The sequence below is a fragment of the Boleophthalmus pectinirostris genome, unplaced genomic scaffold (assembly GCF_026225935.1).
Source record: "Boleophthalmus pectinirostris isolate CB_2022bp ecotype Guang Dong unplaced genomic scaffold, ASM2622593v1 HiC_scaffold_10, whole genome shotgun sequence".
Classification (NCBI taxonomy): Eukaryota; Metazoa; Chordata; class Actinopteri; order Gobiiformes; family Gobiidae; genus Boleophthalmus; species Boleophthalmus pectinirostris.
The window spans coordinates 14,132,782-14,150,126 of record NW_026570971.1 but is presented as its reverse complement, the minus strand read 5'-3'; the positions used below and the strand labels follow the sequence as shown (position 1 = coordinate 14,150,126).

The 17,345-nt window shown below is 41.3% G+C and overlaps 1 protein-coding gene across 1 annotated transcript; it reads left to right on the top strand.

The window, feature by feature from the left end:
- Positions 1-13,847: 13,847 nt before the first annotated feature.
- On the top strand, positions 13,848-14,755 carry dio3a (iodothyronine deiodinase 3a). The gene is given in 2 exon segments (XM_020919576.2): positions 13,848-14,521; positions 14,523-14,755. Coding segments are annotated over 2 exon segments (777 nt in total). The 5' UTR covers positions 13,848-13,868; the 3' UTR covers positions 14,647-14,755.
- The last annotated feature ends 2,590 nt before the right edge of the window (positions 14,756-17,345 follow it).

Below are 17,345 nucleotides of genomic sequence, written 5' to 3'. Positions count from 1 at the left end.
ATCTCTGTGCTCTGTCCTCTTTGGTGCCCATTGACTTCCATTATAAACTCACTTTTTCAGCCTGCTATAATGAAGACATTATATAATGTGATATCATAAAATACCATCTCAACCTAAGCTTCTGGGTTGAAAATTTAATAATTTGATATTTTTCATGAGGTGGCCCCTCTGGACCCCAAGGGGCCCCTATGCTTTTTTATATGGAGGTTCATCTGAAGCTCTCCTCTTTTATTGCAGAACCTTGAAATACATGATTGAGGTCACAAAACCCGAAATGTTGCTTTAGCTCATCATTTTTGAAAAGGGAGTTAACAGGGTCACAGAAAGGGTACACCTTTCGCTTTGACCTCTTTCTTTAGGTCTTGAGTTACATAAACAGAACAGAACACTGAACATCAGGGGTGTATGAACATGAACACATGGCCAAAAAAAAAAAAAGTATTTTCCCTTCAAGACTCTTGCTGAATTTGCCCTTACTGTATTAATGTAATACTTTTGTGTGAAGTAGACATGAATCTAAACCTGAATGAAGGTCTATTATCAGAACGGTCCACAGTCAGACCTATCGCAGGTGGCTTTGTTTGTGTAGACTTAATCAAAACAAGCCTGACTCTGCTCCTGTGATCTCATCACTTTACATCCAGCCAGTGCTCCAAGATGCTGGTAGAGGTGGAATTGTGGGTGGGATATATCTGCAAACACACAACTGTTATTCAGCACATGAACCTTGAGTCTGCAGCAGCAGAGATGCTCTGTGACAGTGACCAGGACAGAAACTGCAAAAGTCAAACTGTTGGTCATGTTACACAAAAACATCAGTGTGAAACGGCTCTCTCCCACACGGCTTCTGCGGATGAGAGCTTCAGTGAGCTGCTGCTGGGACCCGGGGCCACTCTCTTCAGACAGAGCACATATTGGATCATATTCTGTAGGTAAAAGACAAACTCTCTGTAGATAATAAAACAATCTAATGATCAGTAAAACTAAGGTTTAGAAAAGAATATGAGAATATTTAAATTGACATGTTGTTAATATGTTTATTATTAAAATAAAATCAGAAGTTACATTTAATTGCATACTCCTGCAGTAAATGTACTATATGTAAACAGTGCATGTGGCACTGAGCCATGGTAATGCCAATGGTTTAAAATGAATCTGCTGCTGTGCAAAACACAATAATGCTAGACATTTCTTGATATGTTTAAACAGAAGACAATTAGAAAAAAGGTTGATCCACTCAAAGTATAAAAAATGGTTAATTCTGTCTTTTTTTATAGCACTTTTTTTGTCAGAAGGGGTATGAGTGTCACATGGGAGGAGCTCGGAGTAGAGCCGCTGCTCCTCCACGTCGAGAGGAGCCAGTTGAGGTGGCTCGGGCATCTGTTCCGGATGCCTCCTGGGCGCCTCCCTCGGGAGGTGTTCTGGGCATGTCCCGCTGGGAGGAGGCCCCGGGGAAGACCCAGGACACGCTGGAGGGACTATGTCTCTCGGCTGGCCTGGGAACGCCTCGGGGTCCCCCCGGAGGAGCTGGAGGACGTGTCTGGGGTGAAGGAAGTCTGGGAGTCCCTGCTTAGGCTGCTCCCCCCGCGACCCGGCCCCGGATAAGCGGACGAAAATGGATGGATGGATGGATGGATGAGTGTGACCAAAAATATTGAGGTGTCAGAAAGTTAAATATTATTGACCTATACAGTGTTGTGCTGTCATCTGAAAACCAGTAATAGGGCGTCAGAGAGAACATGGTGTCTCAAATAGAAGCACATAAACCGTTACTTACAACTCAAGGTATGTTTTATTTTGAATGTAAAACGAAATTTTATCAGTGTACTTTCAAGAAAAGAAAGACCGGAAGTGGTACATAAACTCATCTGAGTGAACAGTTGAGGCCTGTATTGAGTGCTGGAGTCTGCAGTAATGAAATGCTTCTTTGATAAGCCCCATGTTGCTCTCACTGTCCTCACATACGTAAACAGGTGGTGTGCCCGGCCTCACCAAACGGATGATTATATCGACTGCAGTTGCTCAGATACACAGTGCCCCCTGGGTCTTCTGCGGCGGGGCATCTGAGTCGAGCCCAGACACTGCTGCCCTTTGAAGACCGGGGTCAGAGCGGGTGACACAGCGGTAGGTTTATCCAACGCCAGCAATTCCTCATTCAAACTTGACATAAATCTACGCTAAGGTATTTCACGTTTTCTCTTTTGCTTTCTAGAAGGATCAGCAGACAACGCGACTGCTTTCCCAGACCTGCGCTGTCCTCAATTGAACCGTGCTTCTGTGCCAAAAAGCTTGCCAAGTTTACGGGAGGTAAGCAGCAGGTTACGAAAGACCCGACAACTTCTCACAGCTAATTCAGACGTGTTGAATTTCCATCAAAACACTGCATTTTTCAAGGCCGGGATAATGGGGTGTTAATGGCGTTTTAGCGAGGCTTGCACTGGCTCTTGGCACAGGGGCAGGTGGAGGAGAGAGAGTGGTAGCCTGACGGAGGATGACTCAGCGCTGCAAACGGGAACAGTCATCTCTCTGCTCCTGCTCGTAAAAGGAACGCATTACACACTAACTACATCCCATTCACAACGCTCAGGTTTCCTCCACTCAATCACACGGGAGGCGCTGATAGTGCGTGCGCGGCGAGCTGCGCCCCAGACCAGCCGCACTGCACCGGAGAGCTTTACAATCAGGGTAATGACAACAACTAGCAGGCCAACAGTGCACTTCCTCTTTCTGGCTTTGTAACTCGAAGCAGACAGCACCGAACATGCTCATTTGTAACTTAAAGATTTTGCTCAGCTACACTAAAAACATTTAAGTCCAGTTACTTGTTTACTTTGGAGCTATGTTTTAATGTGATTTTATTGTGACATTCCAGACACATTTGTTTATTTTAGGACGTTTAGATGTAAAAAAAACAAAACAAAACTCTACTATTTTTCACTTTGTTGCGCTAAATCGGCTGTATCTGTGATTAAGTGGATAAACAGAGACTGGCTTTAGCACATGTATTTAGTTTTCGAGGAAACAGGCTGAGGCTGGCTCTACAACAACAAGTGGCTAAAAATAAACCATTCATCGGCTCTGTGCTCCGTGCACAACTGTACTCGGCCAGTCCGTAGTGTAACGTCTGTGAGACTTTTGAGTCGTGCTTAAGTAAGTAAATCCGGACAGATCAGAGGGTGGACAGAGAGCTGCAAGTGTGAAGTCACGTGTACATTATTATAGTCTTGTTATGAAAATATTTATTAGGCTCAGAATTTAGGATTAGCACCAACACAAAGACAAAGTACTTTTCTAAAAGTAGTAGTGTCTCCGTTGAGGTTTCCTCTTCATTTGTGAAGCGTTTAATTTGCCACACTCAAAGACTCTCTCTCTTTCTCTTTTTTTCTCTCTCTCACCCTCTGTCTCTCTCTCTCTCTGTCTTTCTCTGTTTCTCTCTCTTTCTCTCTTTTGCTGTCTCTGTCTCTCTCTCCCTCTTTCTCTCTCTGTCTCTCTGTTGCTCTTTTTCTTTCTCTATCTCACTCTCTGTCTCTCTCTCTTTCTCTCTCTTTCTGTTTCTCTCTCTCTCTGTGTCTCTTCATCTCTGTCTCTCTCTTTGTCTCTTTCTCTCTCACTGTCTCTTTCTTTGTCTCTCTTTTTTCTCTGTCTCTTTCTCTTTTTTTCTCTCTCTCACCCTCTGTCTCTCTTTTTCTCTCACCCTCTCTCTCTCTTTTTCTCTCTCTCTCTCTCTCTCTCTCTGTCTCTCTCTCTCTTTCTTCTTCTCTCTCCCTCTCTTTCACTCTTTCTCTCTTTTGCTGTCTCTGTCTCTGTCTCTCTCTCCCTCTTTCTCTCCCTGTCTCTGTTTCTCTTTTTCTTTCTCACTCTCTGTCTCTCTCTCTCTTTTTCATTGTCTTTCTCTCTGTTTCTCCCTGTGTTTTTCTCTTTCTCTCTCTCTTGTTTCTCTCTGTCTCTTTCTCTCTGTCTCTCTCTCTCTCTCTCTCTCTCTCTCTGTCTCTCTGTCTCTCTCTGTCTCTTTCTCTCTGTCTCTTTCTCTCTGTCTCTCTCTCTCTCTCTCTCTCTCTCTCTGTCTTTCTCTCTGTCTCTCTCTGTGTCTCTTTCTCTCTCTCTTTCTCTCTCTCTCTCTCTCTGTCTCTTTCTCTCTGTCTCTTTCTCTCTGTCTCTTTCTCTCTGTCTCTGTCTCTCTTTCTCTGTCTCTTTCTCTCTCTCTCTGTCTCTCTCTCTCTCTCTCTCTGTCTCTTTCTCTGTCTCTCTCTCTCTCTTTCCCTCTCTCTTTGTCTCCCTCTGTCTCTTTCTTTGTCTCTCTCTGTCTCTTTTAATCTCTTTCTCTGTTTCTTTCTCTGTCTCTTTCTCTGTCTCTTTCTCTCTGTCTCTCTCTCTCTTTCCCTCTCTCTTTGTCTCTCTCTGTCTCTTTTAATCTCTTTCTCTGTTTCTCTCTCTTTCCCTCTCTCTTTGTCTCTCTCTGTCTCTTTCTTTGTCTCTCTCTGTCTCTTTTAATCTCTTTCTCTGTTTCTCTCTCTTTCTCTGTTTCTTTCTCCGTCTCTGTCTCTTTCTCTGTCTCTCTCTCTCTTTCCCTCTCTCTTTGTCTCTCTCTGTCTCTTTTAATCTCTTTCTCTGTTTCTCTCTCTTTCCCTCTCTCTTTGTCTCTCTCTGTCTCTTTTAATCTCTTTCTCTGTTTCTCTCTCTTTCCCTCTCTCTTTGTCTCTCTCTGTCTCTTTTAATCTCTTTCTCTGTTTCTCTCTCTTTCCCTCTCTCTTTGTCTCTCTCTGTCTCTTTCTTTGTCTCTCTCTGTCTCTTTCTTTGTCTCTCTCTGTCTCTTTTAATCTCTTTCTCTGTTTCTCTCTCTTTCTCTCCCTCTCTCTCTTTCTTGGTCATTCTTTGTTCATCTTTTCCTGCTTGAGGACCCAGACTTTCTCGTTTTCCTTTAAACTAAACCTCTGATATTTGCTTTGATAAAAATGATTGAATTTGTTGATTTGTGATAAAGCGTCTCCGTTTCTGTAAAATGGACTGAAGTGGGTTAAACAGAGAAAAGACCTGAAGTCACCTCGAAGCCCGGCCCTCTTCTCAAACTCCAGGCATATCATTAAACACAAAAGTCCAATAATAAACCTCTAATATTACAAAAGAATTTCCTTCGTTTTTTTTTTTTTTTTTTTTAAACTCCCTCGGCTCTCATGCGTCACTATCACCGTGATTTCCTTAAACTCTTTCCCACTTTCTTCCGTTCTTCACATCAAGTACAGAATGTTCATTGTGACCAGACGAAACAGAACATTTTTCCTCCCTCTCTCTCTCTCTTATTCTCCCGCTTTCTCTCTCTCTCTCTCTGCTGCATTCGTAGTGTCAGCTCGGGTGAGAGACTCTTCGTCCTCCTCCTCCCTTCCTCTCTCTCCCTGACTCACTGTGAGCGCTGATTGAGTGACAGCTTCCCTATGGCGCTGGATTTATTGTAGCGGTAACACTGAAGCGCACACTGGAGCGTGTTTATGGAGCGCGGGTTTCGAACTTTCTATAAATCCAGAGGCTGAAGTGGAACACCTCGGTTTTGGTATTTTGTGAAAAAAAAAAAAAAAAAAGCTTTAAATGTTCTTGTAAATACTTAAGTTTGTATCTGGGGCCCTCTGCTGGAAACAATAAAAAGTCAAGCAAGTTGAAGAGACAAATTAGCAGCATGGTTAATACAGTACATCAACTAGTTTATTATAAAAGATTTTCTATCCAAAAGACATTTGCAAGACCTTACTCAGGTCCTGTAACTTTTATTAATTTTAAACACTTCATCTTTGGTATTTCTTAGAGTGTCTTAATTGTCCCCATAGATATTACAAAAAATCAAATAACCAGCAGAGGACGCAAGATCTGAATATCTGATACAGTGGAAAAGACGGCAGTTTGTAACGAAAAGCTAAAAACAAGAACTAAACAAAATTTAAAAATCACCAGTAAAATCAAATAACAGCTGACAAAGACACCGAAGGGAGTAGATTTGAAGGAGTAAATATAATTATAGATAAAAATGAATCATCTCAGTCATGTTTTTTTTAATGTATATTGTCTTCTTTTTAGCACATTTATGAAACTTGATTCAAACATGTATGTGAACACAGACTCAGGTCACATCACTGAGGACATTTGTCATCAGGTCACACAGTTCTCAGGCTCAGGGACGCTCTCACTTTTTTCTCCTGGGGAGAATTTAAACATTCATTTAAATTCAAAATAAAGGCAATTCTTAAAGATATTTACGTTATATACTATCGTATGTACTTCACAGTTTTTTTTTTCAATCACTTTCTCTCATAAAGAAAATGACATTTTCAAAACACAAAATACACACAGTTTTATTTATAAATAAAACACAATTTTATTTATCCAAAAGACAATTTAATTTAATCAAAATTCTGTTTTACATTCAAAACTGATCAATCATCCTTCAAAAGTGTTTCACCATCCAAACTCTCAGACTGTGGTTGTGTGTTATTGTGTTTTCTCAGCTCAGACGTCACAGAGAAGCACACAGAGGTTTAGTACAGACTCACACTGGGCGTCACACTTTACATACATGAACTTGGGTCTGCAAAGCTCTATTGTATTTTGTAAAAACTGGAAGATGTTGAATAGCAAATACATCAACACTGCTTTTGTAATATATAATGTATTCTGGAAAATCAGACATTTACACAATTGCACATAAACAGAACAGTCTGTTCTCAAAGCCAAGACCTTCTCCCTGTTTGACTTCTGTGTGAAATCCTTTGCTCTTAGATTTCAGGTGCTCAGAAATGTGTCGTTTTTTTTGCTGAAAGTGAATTTTGTGAGTTTATTGAAAAAACAAAATGAATCCAATGATTGTATGTGCTTCTGAATGAGAGCTGTGTCAAATGTTCTGAGAAAGAGTCTGAGGACTGAAGAGAAATGTTGTGTAGGATTTGAGCTGTGCTCCACTTCACATACATGTTTAACCAAACCAAGTTTCAAAATGTGCTAAAGTGATTGAAAAAAGCTGTAAGCTTTAACAAGTCTATTTTACCCAAAGGAGCCTTTAAAGCTAAATAAAACATAAAAACACAACGTCAGTTTTTCCTAATAAAGCTGTTCTCGTTGAACCCCGGTGCAGTCTATAGGCTCCAGCGCAGAGCCCAGCTGGCCTGCATGTGAAATATATCAGGAATGCACTGACAGAGAGAGAACATGCAGCTATCAGACTCACTGGTCATTACAGTGTTCTGGAGCCTCGGCCAATCACGTGCTGCATCTGCTCCAACTTTGACCTCACAAAACCTTGGCTCCAGCTCCTTCAGCACAGTGCTGCTGAGAGGAGCCAAAAACTTTACTCAGGTAAGAGTAATGTTTATATTACTCAAGTACAAGTCGAAAGTACTGGTCCAAGAAATGATTCAAGTGAGAGGAAAAAAAAGTATTTGGGAAAACTATTACTCTTGTAAGAGTCCGGACATAACATCTGATTTATGATAAAGTTAATTGTAAGGACAAAGCAATTAATAATGCACAAACTCTGGTATTTTCGCAAAATAGACACAAAAATGAGAACATTTGAATCAACATAAAGTTTTTGTCACTTGCAGACTTACATTGGAAAGAGTAACTAAAACTTTTACTCAAATAAGAGTACTGTTTTACTCTCAAATATGTTACTTAAGTAGGAGTAAAAGTATGCTGCTAGAAAAGTACTCTGTAAAGTACATTTTCTTTCAAAAGTTACTCAAGTAAATGTGAATGAGTTCTACCCACGTCTGTCCTTCAGATATAGTCCAATGACATATGACAATGCACAGCGTGTACTGTAAACATACTCCGTGTTCTCTCCATGTCCCTGCCTCCTGCCTTTCAGCTGATTATGGTGGAATTTATGGAGTCAACTTTTGAACTACTCGTACGCTTTTAGGAAAGATAACCAGTCTAGGAGAGCTGCCAGACCTCTGTACAATGTGAGGAAACAGGGGCTAGTGAAGCAGGAAGCACAAGAGATAAAGGATAAAGTCGATTTTTTTTTTCTACTATGATGTACTCTATATGTTTGAAGCATGTAACTATGACATACTATGTTTTATTTTTCTTTCTTTTTGGTGAAGTTGTCCTGAGGTAAACTCACTCACAATTATATTTGTTGTCAAAGTCAAAGATTAATTTCCATCAAAGCCATATCTGACGCTTCATTATTGTGTTGGGTTTTTAATGAACTGTTCCATGTGTAAAAGAATGTGCAGTCGATCCTGTGTCTCATCTTTTTAAAGTGGACCTATTAGTGGTTTTCAGATTCAACACTGTGATGATTTCATACCCTCAGATGGGGGCAAGAGCCAGAGTTGATAACATTGTACTTTGACCTGAAATATCTAAGAGGAAACTTGACAAATGTTGAACCTGGTTATTTATATTACACCCAAGAAATCACTATATTACAACAATAACCCCTATTGTCCTACACCCACTGCTCTGTCCTTACTATGAGCTCCACTTTGATTCCCTTAAGCAGAGCTACATGTTGGACTCCACAGCCCTGTGTCGTCATTTTGGTACAAATGAAGTGATTTCTCACATTAACAACCACCTCGATCTGTAGAATAAAAGACATAGAGAGACTAACCCTGGAAACATCCTCATTTAAATATATTCAACACAATTATATTAATATTTTACTGAAATAAAAAATGACCACACATTTATTTTTTTAAATCAAAGTTTAAACTGTCAGAAAAATGCCTTCTTTGCTTTTAAATTGTCTCTCCATTTTTGATGGAATCAATATCAGGACACAGGCAGAGGGATTCTGATTTACAACTCACTACTTCCTGTATTTTCCAACTTTTGTTTATACTTCACAAACTTCCACTTAACTGAAAATTATGATGAATATTTACCTCAGGTACTATCCCACCAAATCAAGTCATAATTAGAAAAACATGAAGAGCTTACAGAAGCACTTGAAGCTCAGATAATAACTGCAGTAACACTGTATGATCAGTCAGTCCTTGTACGGCAGACTTCAACAGCTTCTGTTCACAGGTATGTTGAGCAGCTCTGCTGGTTCAGGTGAGGACACAGCACTAGTATACATAAATATAGTGTAAGCATGGACCTTGGACATAGGCCAGTCCCTCACGCTCGGAGCAGACAGCTCCACTGTTCAGTTCAGCTCTGGTTCAACATGTTCTGTTCCACTGCGTGTTCCACTGTGGCTCTGCCATAATCCTCTGATAATGGTCTCTGTGCTGATAATGGACTATGCACTGAGAGGGGCAGAAACAGGAACTTTGCCCCTGCCACAGAAGGCTCAGGAGACATGGGGCAGTACATGCACAGAGAGTGGTTGGACAAGAGTGAAGGCAAAACTAATGAGGATCACACAGCAGCACTCATTCATATCACTCAGATCATTGTAAAAATGACTTGATTGGCCGCATTACTTCTGTGGTTTGAACAAAGTCAATGGAGCAGTTTCTTTTGTAAACCTGTTTCAGATCAATGTTACTCTCACAATCATACATGTAAAATATGATTGACACAAAATCATAACCAGTGGTGCTCTGATTACTTTGCAAATCTGATTACTGGCTACTGATTACTCCGTCTGAAAGCAATCTAATTACTAGTCTGATTACGTCTTCAAAAGTAATTTGATTACTCTGTTACTTTGACATAAATTAAACACACATCAGGAACTGACTCATAAAAAGCTTGAATTCTTCACAGTAAAGAAGTTTTCTGTTAGAAGCATTTATTTTAGATCATGATCTGTCTGATTTTCACATCAGATGTAATATAAGTGTTCTTACAGGTCCAGAAATCAGATTACAATCACATTTCAGTATTTGGACATGGTCACTGATAATAACAATAATGCACTGGATTTATAGAAACTTTCAGAACATCCAAGACACTTTACTTTGTATTATTCATTCACTACACCCGAGGGTGGAAAATTAGCCTCGGCTGTCCTGGGATAGACTGACGGGAACAAGGCTGCCAATCTGCACAACACATGTATTCATTACACATTCTGTGTCCTTTGGCAAGTGTCTTGTCAAAGGACACAACAACAGTTTCCACTTAAGCCACTGCTGCTTCATTGTAGCACCTTATATGTCATAGTTTAATAGACAAAAAATCTTAATATGTCTTCATCAAGAGAATAAAGTGATATTTTTCTACACTTGTGCTTTTAATTTGACAGTCCTCACACTGTACATGACACTTGACTGGACTGTGACTCCACAGTCCAGGAAAGGTAAACACACTGAGAAATATGGTTTAGCTTAAGCCACATGCTTTTATCTCCTGTACCTCCCGTCTCCAGACATAATCATCTACAGCTCCGAACTTATGGGGAACATTCACAGAATCCCAAAAATGTAAACTTTTATCTCTGATTTTCCCCGATGTGATCCATATAGGAAAGACGTGAAGCTGTCACCTCTCATTATATACATTTTTTTCAAGTTTTTAATGTAGTTTAAATCCACTTTATTTACACATTTTAAAGTTACAGTAGCTTAAAGGTCTTATATTGCACAAAATGGATTCTTGTGATGATTAAGGTCGTTTTCACACCGCTAGTTCGATTATTTGGTCCGCACCAGGCAATAAAATTGTTATTATGTAGCAAATACACTCCAGTGTGGTCCGCGTTCACACCGGCAAACGAACCAAAACTGGTTCGATTCACGTGTCTCTGTTTCCCCGGTAAAACAGCGAAACCTCCAGTTACCAACACCGATGTTCCTGTTAATACCACGGGCCGTCCTCATCTCAAATTATCACCATGAACTCATAAAACAGCAACATGTAGAACTTTGTACAAACTCACCGCATCAGCCCAGAGTTCGGGTAACAGCAGCAGCCAACAGCGCTCACAGTAGCGCGCAGCTCCTCAGGACGGGGCTGGGGTCTGGTCCTTGGTCTTCTGTTACAAGCTCGTTGGTCAGATGGTCCGGAGGCTCTGTCCTCCATGTGCTGGTTCCAAACGGTGGCGAGAAAGACCAGTGGCGCAATGACAGGGTCTGAGCGGGTACGTTCCGTCGTCTGCGCGCTGGTTCTGTGCGGGAAAAGCAAGAATGCGCTGTGGACTACAGGTCCGGGCGCTGCTCCTGTCCTCCGCGCTCAAGAACCGCGGCTGGTTCCGAGGTGGTGCAGCATCCGGACAGAAGCGTGAGTCCAGTTTGGTTTGTTATATGTTGTTCTGAGCGTCCGTCCTCCGCGCATTTGGTTCTTCCCGGGGAAAGCGCTTCCTCAGGTCAAGGCTCCCCGCTCCAGCTCCTCTGAGCCCGGCCTGAACCGGAGCTGCCCCCGCTGGTTCAGGACTCTGGTTTGGATCTAGTCCGACTGTATTTCTCACACTAGGCTAAAAACAGGGACTTTTTTAAGTTGTATCAATTGAATGGGCGATTGCCTATTGCCATGAAATTATTTGGTTAATTAAAGCCTAAAATAACAAATGTTGGTTGCTGTGTGATCACGGGGAACACCGGGTCGTCTCTGTGCGTGTAGGTCCCGAACAGGGGTACGCACCCCCAATTTTGACTCACTCTGGAGCCACACGTTCGCACACTGATACTTGCTCTGATCTTCGTGTGTTTCATTCTCTGTATTGGCCATTGTTGGTAAAATAATTCGAAAATGAATCGCGGCTGCGTCTGGACAACAATCTGTTACTGCGCTGGAGTCGTACAGCGCGTCACTTCAGGCAGAGGAGACGCGTGTCCCTCCCATGATGCATTTCGAATAGTCTGTTTGTCCATACTGTCTATGGTTTGGACCCGGGTTCGCGTTCATACCAGAGGAACCGCACCAAAGTTGGTCATTTGGTGCGGATTCAAGCGAACCGAGACCACCTCATTTTTGCGGTCTCGGTCCGCTTCATTTGGCTCGGGTCCGAGTCCGATTGACGCTTTCACACCAACGCAAACGAACCGAACTAACCACTTTTGGTTCGAATGGAACGTTTGGTGCGCACCAAATCAAAAACAGACCTGTAGTTGTGTTTTGTTTCATTCACACGTGTTTGAGTGATCCTTTATTAATCTGTCTGCATCTCCAAAGCTCAAAAATGCTCTGTTCCACCTTGTGATGTCATGTGGTGGCAGTTTAGTTCATTAGATATGGGCAATACCAGCACTAAAATTCTCCAAATCATTGTAGAGTCTGAAAACACAGCGGCGCACTCTCTCTTAAATATGCAGAGTTTATGTGTTGAACGTGTGAATAAAACAAAACACAACTCCAAGTATGGTTTTGATGAAGAAACATTATAACACAGATCAGAAAACAGCGTCATAAAAGCTCTTTAAATAAAATATTCAGCAATACAAACCTTGCTATCTGTCTACGGCCTTAACAATCCAGTGGTAGTAACTTTTTTCATTTATAAGACACTTGGAATGGAGCTTGTCTTGTTTGGACTCTCCCTGTGCTGTGTTATAAAACATAGAACGCACATTGTCTCCAAGGAAAATATTGCTTTGTGCTGATGCAACATATAGTTAAACATACATTAGTTCTGGCTACACGGCACATCCAATGCCTGTGGAATGTGGGGGCAGTATGTCTTTATTATTTATGAGCCCAAAAAGTACATGCAGTGAAGTTCAGAATTATAATATTTTCATGGGAACTGTTCAGTAGTTAGTGTTGAGACAAATAGATTTATAGTGCTCAGCTATATTTACTTGAGTAACTTTTTAAAGGTCCTATATTTAAAAAAATACTCTTGTGAGCTTAAGTCATGTTATAATGTTGTTACCTCATCAAAAACTTACATGGAGTTGTGTTTTTTGTTTTCATTCACACATATTTGAGTAAAACTTTATTATTAGGCTGTCTTCATCTCCAAAACTCAAAAAGCTCTGAAACTTTATTACACAGACCTGAAAATAACTTAATATGATCCCTTTAAAAGAAATTGTACTTTTCATAGCACTTTTCTTGCAGCATACTTGTATTCCTATTTGAGTAATATTTTTTATTGAAGTAACAGTACTCTTACTTGACTTGAGTAAATGTTTTGGTGACTTTGATGACTTTGAGTACATCTACAAAGTGACAAAAGCTTTATGTTGGCAATATGAAATGATTTGAACATTTATATGATTTAGTTTCTCTTAAAATAGCAGATATCCACCTCTGTAGATTACTAACAAAGATAGATAAATAGATGATATGATGGGGAGGTTTTTGTGCTGCAGTGAACTTCTAATTATCCACAAGTACGTTCAGAGGGAATCTGCCGCGCTGCGACGCAAGTGGGGTCTTTGGAGGCCTATTCCGTTTTGACTGAGAGACATCTGGTGGCAGAAAGCTCACACTGCACCCTCAGTCAACACCATATTCACATCTTAAAATAAACTGGTTTCTCACTGTGACCTTTGTGCTACGCGGAGTCAGCGTATGGCAAAACTGCAGAGTTTTGTTCAAATACACATTCTCCATTCTAAAGAAAAGTTTGGGTGATTCTCTGCTTTGGTTCAACGATATGGCAAAATACATTTTTGGAGATGCCAGACAATTTGAAAATAATATCACAGAAACATCAGCCAAGAAGTCATAAATACATCCTCCTCGTGCGCTTAACTTTACGCACTTGTTACGCACGGCCCGGGAAAAGCTCAGGCCTGACTCGCACATGACTCTGGACTCTGGAGGTGTCTGTGGTCCTGCGGACTACAAACTTTGGCGCATCTTTTTCGCGCTGTTTTGGCTGCGTCTCAACGCGGTGGAGTTGACGGAAGGTAATCCCCGCCATGTGAGGCCACGGCCCCACTCCGGAGGCGGGGTGTGCATCCTCCGAATGTGCCGGTGCTATAAAACCAGGCCAAAGAGTTGAACCTGAGAGGGCACCACGCCGGTCCGGGGACATGAAAAGGATGGAAGCGGTGAAGAGCGCGGTGGTGTGCCTGGTCCTCCTGCCCCGTTTCTTCATCACCGCACTCATGTTCTGGCTGCTGGACTTTCTGTGCATCAGGAAGCGAGTGTTTTTCCAGATCCAGGAGCAGGAGGACTGTTTAGACCCCCCTCTGTGTATCTCCGACTCCAACCGCCTGTTCAGCCTGGAGTCTCTCAAAGCGGTGTGGCACGGGCACAAGCTGGACTTTCTCAAAGAAGCGCACCTCGGTCACGGGGCGCCCAACACCGAAGTAGTTCAACTGGAGGACCAGAAGCGCGCGCGCATCCTAGACTATGCACACGAGAACAGACCTCTCATCCTCAACTTCGGCAGCTGCACCTGACCTCCGTTCATGGCGCGCCTCAAAGCGTTCCAGAGCGTGGTGCAGCAGAACGCAGACATTGCGGATTCCGTGCTCGTGTACATAGAGGAGGCGCACCCGTCGGACGGGTGGATGAGCACGGACGCTCCGTACCAGATCCCCCGGCACAGGTGTCTGGAGGATCGGCTACACGCTGCGCGCCTGATGCGCACTGAGGTGCCCGGCTGCCTGGTGGTGGTGGACAGCATGGAGAACACGTCCAACGCCGCGTATGGAGCCTTCTTTGACAGACTGTACATCCTCCGAGGGGAGGATCGTGTACCAGGGAGGCAGGGGACCAGAGGGCTACCGCATCTCCGAGCTCAAAGACTGGCTGGATCAGTACAGAGAGAGCGTGGGAGCCACCAGCAAGATCATGGAAGTCTAGTTTACATTTATAACCAAGAACCATGTCCAAGTCTTGTTTTTGAACTGTATTTCATTTTGATTAGATCGTATTGTTAAGTGCTTTTAAAAACGCCACTGAAGAGTTGAATATGTCCTTTGTTTTCAGTCAGTTATTGTATCAGCCTTTGTAATGTCACACAAGTAGACTCGCATTCTCAGGTCAAGATTTGATGTTTAGTTTTAGTTTGATAAATGTTTCAGAATTTGCCAAACTTTAACAGTAAAAAGGTCACACTGTTACTAAAACTGTGCTATTGACTCCTAATACTTGAATGGACTCATGTTGAAGAACAATTTAAACAGTCCTCTTTGTTGGCATTGAAAACATGTGAAATTCACATCTGAGCTCCACACTGCCGTTGGGGATACGACCTCCATTGTCTACAGAGCCTTCCATAGCATTAGACTGATATTTATTTCATTGAACACAGTATTTGTACTTTACTGTTATATTTGTACACAGTTGTGTCTTCTTATGTCTTTGGGATAGTACGACATGTCCCCCCTCTGTCCCCAGTGCTTTTGTGAAGTTCGGCTCACCAAGGGGCCAGTCCCACGGGGTCGATACTGATGTCCTGTACTGGGGAGCTGAGGCTGGGGGCTGTTCTTGTCCTCACCACTATTTTTTTGTACACGCTGTTCCAATTTATTGATATATTTTTCATACAATAAACACTTTTGATCTATACTGATACTGTTACTTCACTTAAAATGCCTATTTGTAGTATGACCATTTATTTATAAGAATGTGTCCTTAGTCGTGTGTTCTTATACATCACAATCCAGTTAAAGGTACAGTACGTGACTTCCAGTAGTCGTCTCCATAGAGATGCTATTGCTTTGCCTTGAATATTTCACACTGTGGCATTACATGCATCTATTTTGTCCGTGGACACTGTGGAAAGGCGACGCTGCTCAAAGTAACAATACAAGTCACAATTTAAAAACACATGGACTGAATATGCATGAGATAGTTAATGATACACTGCGGAACATTTCAGACAGAACAGTAACTTCTCTATAAGAAGTTAGGACATTTTAACTAATCAGTCCACTTTACACTTTGGATAATAAGAACAAAATCTGAATTATTGAATTAGAAGCGTAACATTTGTTGAACCTGACATAGATATTGGGTGAAAGGGCCTGTATTTAGTATTTCAGTATTTATTTACAAAGACAGCAAATAATAAATCTCAATTGTGACATATTTAGAAGTGATTTATTTACATTGGCTCAACGTATTCTAGAAAAATGCCTGTCCTGATCTGACCCGTCACCAGAACACTTTTGTACATTATGTTCTTTGTTAGTGTTTACATATATAGGGCACTGTACCAAGGCAGGTGTAACAAGTCAGATATATACTCTGTCTATACTCTACGACTTATTTATTAATCAACTTTAGACATGATTTAAAGGCACAATTTATTCTGTCTATGTATAAAAATATTATGTTTTTGTTTTATTTGGTAAAACTTAAAAATATCTACCGCTACAACTTAATTAGTTCTAAAAAAGCACAAACAAAGACTTAAGAGCTTAGTATGTTAGTATGCGGGGTTATACTATAGTGGAATGTTCAGCAGTTACCATGGTGACACAATACAGGCACTAGCAAAAAAAAAAAAAAAAAAAAAAAGCTTTAAGATGGTTGGACGTTCAGCAAAAAAGTAAATAGTTGTAGTTGTTGTAGTTCCAGCTAAATCAGTTCTTTATGGTCAAAAAAGCTTGGGTTAAATTGTTCTTCTTCTGACAGAACGGTGCCCACAGTTAGCGTCACATCCCCATTGAACACTGACGACGACATCAGCGGCAAAGTACATATTAATTGAGTCTTTGTTTGTGCTTTATTCAGACTCATTAAAGTGCAGTTATGTGGTTGGATGGCTCCGGCGCATTACGCTAGAACAGAACTTACATTTTCTTTATCCCCACCAGAGCAAAATTACTTGTTCAAATATTGCAACATAAACATAATTAGTAACATTTGACATAAGATATTGACAACGCCCAGTCATACAAAAAGATCAGTCAGCAGTCGCTAAATAAACTTTAAACAATTGTGTCCCTTTTTGTGTCTGAGCAGCGTGTCCTTGGTTAACCCTCAGTGCTGTAAGTTACTTTGAGGTGAATGAGTGAGTCATAAGTCCGGCGTTGTACTCTACTGTACTTTCTCTAGTACTGACAGAAGACTGAAGTACTCTAGAGCTTACCCGGCTAAAAAATGCTCAGAGGCTTAGATTAGTTAAAAGTTTGGAGTTGAGTGACTTTTAAAAGTTGGTGTGGAGAGAGGGGTGAGGATTGTTTTATTTTTATTTTATGTTATTTTATTTCACTTTTTATTTTATTTATTTATTTTTCTGTTTTTGTTTAGTAAAATATATTTTAAAAAACAGTTTAAAGTACTACAAGTATTTATCATAAAGATGCACTACTTTTTCTGGTGGAGGGTGCGCTACCTGCTTGTCTCATGGGGGAGCTGGTTATTGCATTGTCTGGAATGTTACACAGTATGGCATTAAACATATCTGTCAATTAGAAGTGTTTTTCTTGCCCCAAAAAGACTTGATCCAGCTTGCCGCTCCACAGATTTGACTTGTAACCTGCCCTTATGGCGTCAGCAATTTGTCTCTATACTATAACAACAATTCAGGCAATCCACTGTCATCTCCATGG